This window comes from Zootoca vivipara, chromosome 1, assembly GCF_963506605.1.
Source record: "Zootoca vivipara chromosome 1, rZooViv1.1, whole genome shotgun sequence".
NCBI lineage: Eukaryota > Metazoa > Chordata > Lepidosauria > Squamata > Lacertidae > Zootoca > Zootoca vivipara.
In genome coordinates this window covers 47,300,689-47,313,508 of record NC_083276.1, presented here as the reverse complement: position 1 = coordinate 47,313,508, position 12,820 = coordinate 47,300,689, and the positions used below count along the sequence as shown (strand labels likewise).

The 12,820-nt window shown below is 48.2% G+C and overlaps 1 protein-coding gene across 4 annotated transcripts in view; it reads left to right on the top strand.

Moving 5' to 3' along the window:
- RAD51B (RAD51 paralog B) overlaps positions 1-12,820 on the top strand; it is a 305,547-nt gene that overhangs the window by 159,936 nt on the left and 132,791 nt on the right. For all 4 annotated transcript variants that reach the window (XR_009557519.1, XM_060273900.1, XM_035113654.2 and 1 more), the window contains exon 9: positions 2,801-2,910. Coding sequence is in view for 3 of the 4 variants with exons in the window: in XM_060273900.1 (XP_060129883.1) it covers positions 2,801-2,910 (110 nt within the window). In the remaining variant the exon portion in view is untranslated. The remainder of the gene's footprint in view (positions 1-2,800; positions 2,911-12,820) is intronic.

Below are 12,820 nucleotides of genomic sequence, written 5' to 3'. Positions count from 1 at the left end.
TGACACATTTATTGATTTAATTTCCATGAACTTTCACATGAGGGAAACCAATAATTCTGAAGGAAAAAAGCACACCTCCTTAAAAAATAATAATGTATGCATATCTTGTTCCGAGCACTGTCTTAAAAGTGGTGTTGCCTCCTGTGTCAGAGAAGGGGCAGTGCTTCATCTAAGGTGGGGCCCACCAGTTGTTTTTTTAAGAGGGTCAAATGAAGAGCCTCACTTCAAAGACTACAGGATTTTGTTCTCACAATGGCTAACCAAATGCCTGTAGAAAGCCCCAAAGCAGGACTCAATAGTCTTCTGTTAATGATCTCCAACAACTGGTATTCAGACATATACTGTCCTGACTTCATTTTATGGCAGTGATAGTTTAACTGTGTGAAAAAGTACTAACCTTTTGTCCTGAATCTTACAGCAGTCACCCTGGTCCTAGTATTATGAGAGAGACAGAAAAACTAATATCTACCCCCTTTTTCTAAATTGTGCATAATTTCATATACCTCTACCATGTCCTACACTACTTGCCCCTTTTTAAAACTAAAAAGCCCTAAATGTTGTAATTAGGGCCAACATATTGGTGTGGTGGTTGCTTTGTGGATTGGGGAACAGAGGAAGCGGGGCTTATTCGGGTCTCTAGAAAATGTCAGTAAAGTTGAAGATGGGATAAGGCAAGGGATATGTGTGATAAAATGCACTATTAATCTTCCTTCATGGTCTTTTAAAAATTCATTTCACAGTTGAAATAATAGAATAATTTTTAAGCAACATATTTGAGCTATCTCTCTCCCTGCCATTTCCGATTTCCTGCCCCTAAGACATCTGTTGTCTCCTGGCGTTTGGTGCTAAAAGAGGCAAAATGTCTGGCTCTTAACTGCCATTGAACTCTCCTGGGGACCTCCTCAGTTTCCTCCACAGTACACATTGCCGCTTCCTGATTTACTTCCCTCTATTTTATACAACATGCAGAGATTGCAGAAGGGATATAGTGTTTCTCTTTTAAATAGAAACCTTCCCTGCAAGGCTCTCTTCCCACCCACCCACCCAGTTGCCCTGTAAAAGGGAGGTTGCTCTACCCCAAAATAACTGTCTTGCACTATTGCATATATGTGAGCGGCTCAGAGGGTCACATAAATATTCCTGCCAGCAGTTGTCAAGGCAGGTGCTGCTGCAGCCTGGTACCACAAGTGTTTCCCCCCCAGAAATAAGGAAAGAGTAATTTATGTGCCTGCACTCTTTCTAACCACTGTGCCCCCTGAACCTGCCTCCACTGCTCACTCAGCCTACCTGTTGACATAAGTGGGAGTCCTGGGTGTGTACAGGAATGCAGAGGGCAATGATATATTTCCTTCGCTTGCATGCTAAGTTTAACTGTTTCCTAGCCATGTCTACATCTGGATCACAATTTTCATGATAGAGGTGCAGAAATAAGAACTTTGGAAAGGTTGATTTTTCTCATGAGTCAGCCTTTTCTTATATATGTTGTGTTAGTAACCTGCTCATTTAGTGACATGGTAGAAAGTCTTCAGTACCTATATAATGGAGAAACCTCATTTAATTTTACACAATTATGAGCCTTTTCTTTCTGAAAGTTCAGGGCTTTGAGGTGAAAGAATGAATATGAGCATGAGTGTTTGTGGGGGATCATTTAAATACGAGTGAGAGTTAACAAAATTTGAAAATCTAATATTCTGCCAAAAGAGGTTTTGAGAAAACTATGTCATATTATTATGCTTTTGGATATAACCAGAAAAAAAACATATCAAAGTGACTGGGAAAGAGATCCAAGACAAAACACTTAATAAGAAGCATGGAAATGGATTTGAAACATGTGCCTCAACAGACTTTATGTACGAATGTGAAATAGAGGGTTGCTGTTTTTTAATTGACATACATCTGATAGGTAAACCCATGCATGACTTTGTCATATGCAGTGGTACCTCGGGTTACAAACACATCGGGTTACAAACACTTCAGGTTACAAACTCCGCTAACCCGGAAGTAGTACCTCGGGTTGAGAACTTTGCCCCAGGATGAGAATGGAAATTGTGTGCCAGCGGCGTGGCAGCAGCGGGAGGCCCCATTAGCGAAAGCGCGCCTCAGGTTAAGAACGGACCTCTGGAACGAATTAAGTTCATAACCCAAGGTACCACTGTATACAGTAGAGCAGTCAACATTTTCTGGAGGTGCAGCTCAGAAAATACTAGCATGCTTCATCTTTTTTGGTCATGTTTTAAAATAAAAATAATTGGAAAATCAGGAAAAAAATGAAATAGAAGTTATAACAGGATATGATTAACTAGAAGATGCATTGATCATATTGTTTGGGCATGTTAAATACTTGGTCTTATCAGTTGCTGGTAATATACTAAGGAGTAAACCGTACACAAATCCAGAATGGAGTCCCTAAAACTGTTGAATGGCGTCTTGTGAACCCCTTTCCAGCATGTTTTTGTTTGAATCTGGTCTTTCCCAGCCTCTCTTTTCCTTGATGCCCAGGTCATTCCTCTTTTATGGGATGCATTCATTGGTTTGTCTGATATGACATGGCAAGTATATGCAGCTGTCTTAACTCCCTGCAAGACATGGTAAATGATTGCCAGTTGTTGTTTTTAATTCTTGTATAAGCAGCTGTCAATAATAAGCACATCCGATATAACATGAATACATGTTTTATCTCTCCTTTTTGGTTTTTCGCTCTAGTGTTTTCTTGGAAAATGCATTGGACTTAAAATATGAAATTTCCTTGTACTTCAGTTACAAGAATGTAATATCAATGCTTCTGTCTTCTTTATTCTAGGCTCTAGAAATGAAGAGTCTGGCTATGTGACCGCAGCACTAGGGAATACTTGGAGTCATAGCGTGAATACAAGACTCATCTTGCAGTATCTGGATTCACAAACAAGACAGGTGAGGCCCCATGGGAAGCAATGTTACTCCGACAGTAATGTACAGTGGTACCTCGGTTTATGAACACAATTGGTTCCGGAAGTCTGTTCATAAACTGAAGCGTTCATAAACTGAAGCGAACTTTCCCATTGAAAGTAATGGAAAGTGGATTAATCCGTTCCAGACGTTCTGCGGAATACTTAAACTGAAGCGTTCATAAACTGAAGCGAACTTTCCCATTGAAAGTAATGGAAAGTGGATTAATCCGTTCCAGACGGGTCCGCGGAGTACTTAAACTGAAGCGTTCATAAACTGAAGCATGGGTGTAATTGGTTCCGGAAGTCTGTTCATAAACTGAAGCGTTCATAAACTGAAGCGAACTTTCCCATTGAAAGTAATGGAAAATGAATTAATCTGTTCCAGATGGGTCTGCGGTGTTCATAAACCGAAAATTCATAAACCGAGGTGTTCATAAACCGAGGTTCCACTGTATATGACAGACCCAATCTGCTCAGATAAGGTACTCTAAGTTGCAGTTCTCATGTTTTAGTTAGATACAAGTGAGAATCCTGTAATAAGAAGAGAGGGGCAAAAACATTTTATTTCTTTGCTTCACCTTCCTCCTCTCTTCAGGGAATCTCTACGGGGTTGACTTCAGAAAAAGCTTCCTCTGACCTTAGTTCTGCTTAGAGATGTGAAGGCCTGGGGAAAAACTGGGAAAATTCGGGGGGGGGGGCGGTTTCCCCCCGGTTTTTTCCTGAAGCCTTCCCCCCCCCCCAAAAAAAAAAGTTGGAAAAAATAAAAAATAGATTATGGAATGTTTTATTTTAACATGATGAATAAAATGTTTTAAGATAAGGGGTTCAAATATTTAAAAATCATTTTTTAAAAAATATGTATGGTATCAGATTATTCTAATTTCTGTGAGGACAAGAAAGTCCTAGGTTACAAACTGAACTCTCCGATGCAAGAACAAGATACATTTCTTCCTTTAGGAGGTGATGTTGTCACCAGAAAAGAAAAAGGTTTCAGTTTTGTTTTTGCATGTGTGTGGTATGCATTGGTTCTGTTCTTCTTCACTAGGCCTCAAAGCACTGGAAGAAAACATAGAGCAACAAAAAGGGCCTGAAAGTATATGTGTTGTTGTGGCAATCAGAGAAGTGTTATGAAAGAAAAAAATAAATGAAAATAAATGAAAAGTGGTTAACAGACCACACACATCAGGAAATACATAAGGTCTCATGGGCAAAACATGGGAGGTGGAGTAAGCATGTTGCATAGCAAACAGTGATGAATGACAAGTTAAATTTTAGTTCCTGTTTGGATACACTATATTTTTAATATGCTAGTTGTGATAATTTTATGCCCATTAAAATTGTCCATCGTTATATTTTATGTTTCTAAAGTAACAGAATGACTTTCAATCTGGAAAAGAAAAAAGAAGTGCTAATGTAGCATTTTTTTCAATTTTTCCAAAAATTTCCGTTTCCCCCTCCAAAAAACCAGAAAAAAACTGGGGTTGAGGGATGAGGTCAAGGACTCAAAGCCAGAGGATGAAATTCCACAAGACAAGCCTGTGGCGCTGGTGCCCTTCTGGCCCAATGATATGACATAGAAACCACAGTCTACCTCTCTCCTTTGAAGTAAAAGGAGTGGGCCAGGCCCCTTTTAACTGAAGATGCATCTTTCATTGAAGGCAGAGCTTGCAGTTGGAACAGAACTGGTCTGCCTATGCAGTGTATAATCTGCAATCTAAGGTTGACTGTTGTTAACATCTGATATTGGCTCACCTATGGTGCTCAGACTGAGCCAGGCACAAGGCAGTTTTGCCTTACCTTGCCACTGTGGCAGTCAAAGCAACTGATGTCAAAGACATAAGAACATAAAGAGTAGCCTGCTGGATCAGACCAGTGGCCCGGCTAGTGCAGCACCCTGTTCTCAACCAGATGCATGTGGGAAACCAGGGAGCAGAATGTGAGCACAAGAGCACTGTTGCCCTCCATCTGTGGAGGTAGAGCTTGGTCATCATGTCTAGTAGCCACTGATGACAGTTAAGTGTCTCTGAGAAAAATTCCCCATCACCCTGCAATTGTTTTGATGATGGGGAGATCAGCCTGCCTTTGTTCTCCTTTGGTCACTTCTTTTCCCCTGGGCTGGTGCACATGCACCTCAGCTGCCAGGGACTCCAGATGACTTGATGAAAGCTCATTGCCATCATCCAGGCATTTTGAGGTGGGGAGATATGGAGGTCATTCCAACCTCTCACTATTTTTTCAATGGTCTCGATCGTTGGTAGATATTCTATCTTGCCTTGCCATGCTTCTTGGTGTGGTCCACACAGAGGGAACACATGGATGTCTTCTTTACTAAATACAGGTAGGTAGCCATGTTGGTCTGCTGTAGTCGAAACAAAATAAAAAAATTCCTTCCAGTAGCACCTTAGAGACCAACTACGTTTGTCATTGGTATGAGCTTTCGTGTGCATGCACACGAAGAAGTGAAGAAGCATGCATGTGAAAGCTCATACCTACCAATGACAAACTTAGTTGGTCTCTAAGGTGCTATGGGAATGATTTTTTTATTTTCTTTACTAAAGAGGTAGTTGCATATATGCCATGGGTAGGAATGTAATGCATGCATCTATATCTGGGAAAGGATCTTCAAACATGTCTGGAAACATGTCTGCTGGTTTTTAGAAATAGCTACATCTGTTATGTTGCTATTGCAAGATTCTCATGCATTTTAAGGCATAAGTATATGGGGTAATCCTGCCCACCTAGCAGTTCTAAAGCACCTCAAAGTGCAAGTAGATAAATAGGTACCGCTCCGGCGGGAAGGTAAACAGCGTTTCCGTGTGCTGCTCTGGTTCGCCAGAAGTGCTTAGTCATGCTGGCCACATGACCCGGAAGCTGTCTGCGGACAAATGCCGGCTCCCTCAGTCTCTCTCTCTCTCTCTCGATCACTCGTAGCTGAGTAAGATTGTCTTCCATAAACACAATTTTAACAATGGGTCCGTAAGTGACTGTGGAGGCCAATTCTGGATCCACACGTCCTTCCACAGTGGGGACATTGGTTTCCAGGCGGGAGTTGATCACGGTGTGGATTTGCCAAGTGTGCCTTCCTCTTAGCATGTCCTGAGATCGAGTTTCTTCAAAGCCCATGACACCTTTGGTAAAGGCTGTTCTCCAACTGGAGCGCTCGCAGGCCAGTGTTTCCCAGTTGTCAGTGTTTATACTATACTTTTAAAGATTTGCCTTGAGACACTCTTGTTTCTCCAGTACTTTCCCATGGCTAGTAGTACTCTCTGCATACCACTAATCATTTCCCTTAATATCTGCAGCTTGGCCTGCGGCAATCGGGAAGTTTGGCTGATGGAGTCTAATTCGATGCCCAGATATGATATGACCGTGGTTGGGCCCTCCGTCTTGTCGGCTGCTAGAGGGATGCCGAACTCGGCTGCCAGCTGTTCGAAGCAGGCCAGCGCTCTGGCGCATGCGTCCGACCCTGCAGGGCGGACGAGGAAGTAATCATCCAAATAATGCGAGATGTAATGGGAACCTGACCTCTGTTTCATGGCCCATTCCACGAAGGTGCTAAATGTTTCAAAAGCTGCACATGCTATGGAGCAGCCCATGGGCATGGCTTTGTCAAAGTACCAATTGTCCTGGAATTTGAAACCTAAGAACCTGAAATCGTGTGGGTGCACTGGGAGCAGTCGGAAAGCCGACTCAATGTCGCATTTTGCCATGAGGGCGCCTGGGCCGCATTCCCTCACCAGCTTGATAGCATGGTCGAGGGACGCGTAATGCACCGAACATTGCTCACGTGGAATGGCATCATTCACCGAGCCTCCCTTTGGGTAGGATAGGTTATGTATCAAGCGGAACTCGCCCGGCACCTTCTTGGGGACGATGCCCAGAGGTGATACTATGAGGCCAGGCAATGGAGGCTCGGTGAATGGTCCCGCCACACGGCCCAGCAGGCGTTCCTTGCTGATTTTTCTTTCTGCGATATGTGGCATCTCGCGTACTGATTTCTGGTTGGGTGCAACTGAGCAGGAGGGTGTGCCCTGCACAGGTATCCTGAAGCCATCTCTAAAGCCCTCCTCGATGTATACTGCTGCCTCTCTGTTGGGATAAACACGCAGGAATGGCAACATGGCTGGGAGAGAAATGGGGGAGGGGGCTAGGGAAAGGAGGTGGTTATTTTCGGGAAGAGCCCTTTGCTGGCTGTGATCCAGAGGCACCAGAGGGTGCTCCGGCCCCATGTCCCGCCTGGGACGCGCCAGAACCCGAGCCCCGTGGGCCACGAAAAGGCCGCTTCCCTCTGTAGCATTTGCTGATGGGGTGGGAACCCGCACAGCGCTCGCATTCATGAGCGTAACGGCATTTCTCCCTGAAGCAGGCCCCATTATTGTATTCCCAGCAGGTCCTTTTTGATGTCTTAGGGGCCTGCTTCTGCTGCCTATCGAACCCCGGCTGTCTCTCAAAATATGGGGCGACAAGCTCCGACCACGCCTTGCTTTCCTGGACGTCCCATCTGAAGGTGGGGTCCTGGGCTGCGCGCTCCCTGAAAGAATGATCATAGGCGAGCGCCGCCTTCTCACCTGCTTTGGCTTCCGCAGTTAGGATGATGAGCAGGTAATTGTAGAGGTGCCAGGCCCTATCTGGGTAAGCAGCTGAAACTATCCCCGCATATGTGGCAAATCCTGTGAGCCAGTTGCGGAAGGTACGCTCAATGGACACCTTTTTATCCCTTTTCCGCTGCTCGGATGATTTAAACTTCTGGCTGGTACTAGAGGCCGGGGACAGCAGGGAGAAGAGGTCTACAAACTCCCCATTGAGAATCTTCTCCCTGAGCTTCGAATTGAGGCGTATGCCCGGGGGGTCATCCGTACGCTCAAAGTTGGACTCTCTGATATTACCAGCGGAGTCAATGCCCTCCTCCCCGCATGGGGCAATGGCACCATGTTCACGCCTGTGCCTCCGATTGCGGCGGCGCCAGACCCAATGCGGTAGCCCCGGGGAATGTGGTCCTGTGACCCAATAACCTTTGATGCGCCGCCCATGCCCACTGTCACAAGAACTGGACCTACCTGAAGATGTGGAAGATCCAGAGGAATCCCTCTTACACTTGCGTCCCCTTCTCCTGCATCCATGCCGGCGACTCTCGTGGTGGCATGTCCCGTGTGATCCGTGGCGACATGTTCTGTGCGATTCGTGGTGGCATGAACTGCGCGACTCGTGGCTCTTGTCACTCCCCCACCTATCGAAAGAACTACGGCAGGGGGACCTACCTCTATGTCTGTAGGATGAGGCCGGCGAAACCGATCGGTCCTTACGGGCTCGGCGGTCAGGTGAACCACCGCTGCAGCTTCCCTTGCTACGGTAGGGCGACACCGAACTCCCCCGCGACTCGTATCTACGGAGGCGCCTTCTGAGCCGGGCGATGGTCCGCTCCTGGCTGTCCTCACGCTCTGATCTGGAATTACTGCCCCCACGTGAGGAGCGTGAGGGGGAGGGGCTCTCCCTGTGGGTTGTTTTGGCGGCCGCCTTTTTGCCCCCAGCGGCTTTTTTACCCTTAGGGGCACTGGGAGGCTTGTTACGTACTTTCCCCGCCTTGCGCCCTTTGCTTTTTGCGGGAGCCTGAGCCTTTACCGGCTTGCGGGGGTCATGCCTCACGGTGCCCCTCCTGGTGACGGGTGGGGAGACTTGGCGCTTGGGGGGCATGATGTCGGCTATAAGCACCGAGCGGTATCACAATCAGCTAGCAGTTGGAGTAGGGTAGTGAAATTGCTCCAAGCAAACTAGATTAGACAGGGTAAGAAAGCAAGAACTGAGTCGCAACAAGCAACGCTACCAAAGCTGCAAAAGACAAATAATGCAAGGGTTAATCATACGTGTACGCCGCTGTGCGCATGCGGGCATGCGTGAACTAGTGTCCAGCACCAGGTTGACGCCATTCGACCAGCTGCTGCCGTGCGGGCGCCCCCATGATGGCTGCCGCCATGTGGCCACCACCAAGATGGCCGCCGCCATGTGGCCACCACCAAGGTGGCCGCCGCCATGTGGCCACCACCAAGATGGCCGCCGCCATGTGGCCACCACCAAGATGGCCGCCGCCATGAGGCCACCACCAAGATGGCCGCCGCCATGCAGCCTCCCCCAAGATGGCCGCCGCCATGCGGCCACCCCCAAGATGGCCGCTGCCAAGGTGCCTGGTGCCCTTAGGTGTCCTGCTGCGTGCTAGGCCGCCCGCAATGGCGGCGCCCCTCCACCCGTGCAGCCCTGCATGCCAGGGCACCAGGGACAGGCAGGAGGCCTTCCGAAGCCCCCGCCGCCAAAGAGAAGACTCTGGGGGGGGCGTGGCCCTCAACGGTGGCAGCGTCACCCCCCAACGCGACCCGGGCCACCGCTGCAACTTCTGCCGCCGAAAAACTCCCTGGGGGGGAGCGAGGCCGCCCAAAATGGCGGCGTCCCCCCCCCCCCACGCGACCCGGCAGAAGCCGGAGTCGCAAATAATCGGCGGGAGGCCTCAGAGGCCCCGCGGCTGCCAGCAACTTCAGGGGGGGTGTGGCAAAGCCGCCCGCAATGGCGGCCCCCCCCCCGGCGACCCGGCAGCAGCCGGAGTCGCGGGGAATCGGCGGGAGGCCTCCTAGGCCCCCCGCCGCCACAAAAACCTTCAGGGGGGGTGGCGAGGCCGTCCCGAATGGCGGCGCCCCCCCCAGCGACCCGGCAGCAGCCGGCGTCACAAAAGAATGGTGGGAGGCCTCCGATGCCCCCGCGGCTGCAATAAACGTCAGGGGGGGGTGAGGCAAAGCCGCCCGAAATGGCGCCCCCCCCACGCGACCCGGCAGCAGCCGGAGTCGCGAGGAATCGTCGGGAGGCCTCTGAGGCCCCGCGGCTGCCTGAGACTTCAGGGGGGTGGCAAAGCCGCCCGAAATGGCGGCCCCCCCCACGCGACCCGGCAGCATCCGGAGTCGCGGGGAATCGGCGGGAGGCCTCCTAGGCCCCCCGCCGCCACAAAGCCCTCAGGGGGGGTGGCGAGGCCGTCCCGAACGGCGGCGCCCCCCCCAGCGACCCGGCGGCAGCCGGAGTCGCAAAGAATGGCGGGAGGCCTCCGATGCCCCCGCGACTGCAAAAAACTTCAGGGGGGGTGTGTGGCAAAGCCGCCCGAAATGGCGGCCCCCCCCACGCGACCCGGCAGCAGCCGGAGTCGCAGGGGATCGGCGGGAGGCCACCTAGGCCCCCCGCCGCTGGAAAAACTTCAGGGGGGGGTGGGGAGGCCGCCCGAGATGGCGGCGCCCCCCCCCACGCGTCGCAGGGGATCGGCGGGAGGCCTCCGAGGCCCCCGCCGGCGGAAAACAGTCCTGGGGGAGGTGACGAGGCCGCCCGCGATGGCTGGGAGGCCGCCTGGATAGGCCGAAGCCTCCCGCCGGGCCTGGGAAGCACCCGGAGCTCCTTAAGGTGCCTGCCACCCCCCAGAGGCCAGTAGGCCCGATATTGCATGGGGGGGGGCAGAATCAGGCCAGGGGGCCCACGATGCCTACCACCCTCCTCCTTCCAGGGTCGATGGGCCCTAAATTCAGGTGGGTGGGGGGGGGAAACAAATTCCAAAATAGGCATGCAATTGTTAAAGTTGGGCCTAAACAAAGGCCCTGCACTTACCTTGAACCGGCGTCCAGCGAAGCTAACAAAGGCCCCCAGAGCACCAACTCAAAGCAAAGCTCTAAAGCTCTGAATCCGTCGGCTGCTTCCCAAGAATGGCTCCTCTTCTTTGTGTGCAGGTAAGCCTACCTGATCCTACCTGGCCAATCCCCCTGGCACTCCCCCTTCGGCCGGATTGGTCGGCTGATGGAGTGGGCGGTGCCTCCAGCCTCCAGCCTCAGGTAGGCAGTGCCAGCCTCCAAACTCATAGGTCTGCCCTAGGGTTCCCAAGGGGGCTGCACGCGACTGCGCAAAATGCGCCTCCCCTTTATGTTGGGGAAGCGGTCATTGCCTTGAGACACTCTTGTTTCTCCAGTACTTTCCCATGGCTAGTAGTACTCTCTGCAGCTTGAGAAGAACAATTGAATTACCTATGCTCTTGGATAGTTACCTTCGGTTTTCAAAAGTGTTTCTGGAGTTTATTTTAGTGCCTTAAGATTTAGCTTATTAGTTTAGAAGGTGAAATTTTGGGGTTATTACAGCATGTGTAGGCATAGACTACTGTGATTTGAGCACTTTCTTATTGTTCGTGTACTTCTATGTCAAACATTCGTTTTACATTTTAAGAAGTAAATGTTTATATTTCTGTAGGTATTTGTGAATAGGGTTTTTATCATCTCCATCTGCAAATACTGCTTTCTCTTTCCTCTCATAGTAAACAACTCCCAGGAATTAAAACAGACCAAACACCCACTATTTGAATTGACAGATCACATGTTTTTTCAAGTGAAATGTTTGAAAACATTTTACTTTGGGGGTGGTTGTTGAGGGGGTCTTTGTTTTTTTCAAACATTGAGACAAGGTGCAAGAACACACTTTTCAGCAAACACCTGACTTCATTTTCATCTTTTTCATGTGCGTGGTTGAGCTCTCTGTCATTGAATACAGTTTTTCAAATGGCTTACAATCTTAAACTGTAGCCCAAGCTCTGTTAATGCATGGTCAATTTTTATGCCCCCTTTTGTGACGAATGTTCATTACCAAAATTGCACAGTATACTTTACACTTTGTGATTTAGACCCTTGCTTATAGAAGATTCAGGGGAGCCTTCAGCCTTAGATGTTTTGTTCCTACATCTAGTGGCTCCTTTTATAGAATGGCTGCTTACTACCTGAGATCCTGTGGAAGGTTAGCATAGGCCAGGTATGGGCAAACTTGGCCCTCCAGATGTTTTGGGACTACAATTCCCATCATCTCTGAGCATTGGTCCTGTTAGCTAGAGATGATGGGAGTTGTAATCCCAAAACATCTGGAGGGCTAAGTTTGGCCATGCCTGGAATAGGCAAAACAGAGAGCTGGATTTGGTAAATGTGTGAACTGACCAGCAATGGCTATTTCGATGTTCATATGTACTTTATGGAGAAAAGCTGTGAAAAGACAAATCTGTCTTGTCTTTCTTGTGTAATAAATACACATACAAAATTGTGGGTGCATGGAGATTAATAATCCAGTGTTTTTATTTGTTGCTTGTTGAATTTATTCTTAAAATAAAATATTTGAGATTAGAGCAAAATGTTTAGTTGTCAGCAGATGTTACAGGAGCTGTCTGATTAGCAGTCAAGGTACAATATTAAGATGTGTTGTAAGACCAAGCATAAGATTTCCCTAGCCTACTGATGCCAGACATCACTTCCCCAGTCTTTGTTAGACACCAGCTGGTTTTACCCTACTCTGATTAGTGCGATATAAATAGTATTCCAGCATTCTGACTGTCACACAAACACCAACTTGACTGGTGGTAGAAGGGGATGGCTTATGTTAAAACCTAAAAATGAAGCTACAGTAGTCTTTCAGCAAAGTCAAACTCTGAATATCTTAAAGGTTTTCCACTGAAAAATTACGTTTTTACGTCTAATGATTCTTCAGCTCTTCTTATATATATTTGTTCAACTGCAGGAGAGACACATTCGTTACTCTATAAGTGCTTACAGATGTTTCAACATTTTTCTAAAACGAAAAAGACCCCCAATGTCCCAAATGTTACTGTTGCCATGTGTTAATATTAGTGTTTGATACTGTTGCAGTGTTACAGATCAAAATAGCTAGGAATGAGAGACGAGATAGTAGCACTCATTCTAATGTTTTTAAAGAAGTACTGGTAATGTATTAACTATTTTACTTAAAAGCAAGTTTGTAAAAGCAAACAAGAAAGACTAAAGAAGTGCAGGGGAGGGTAAATAATAACTTTAAAATCCAAGTTTTTTAATGGTGACACTTTATTATAT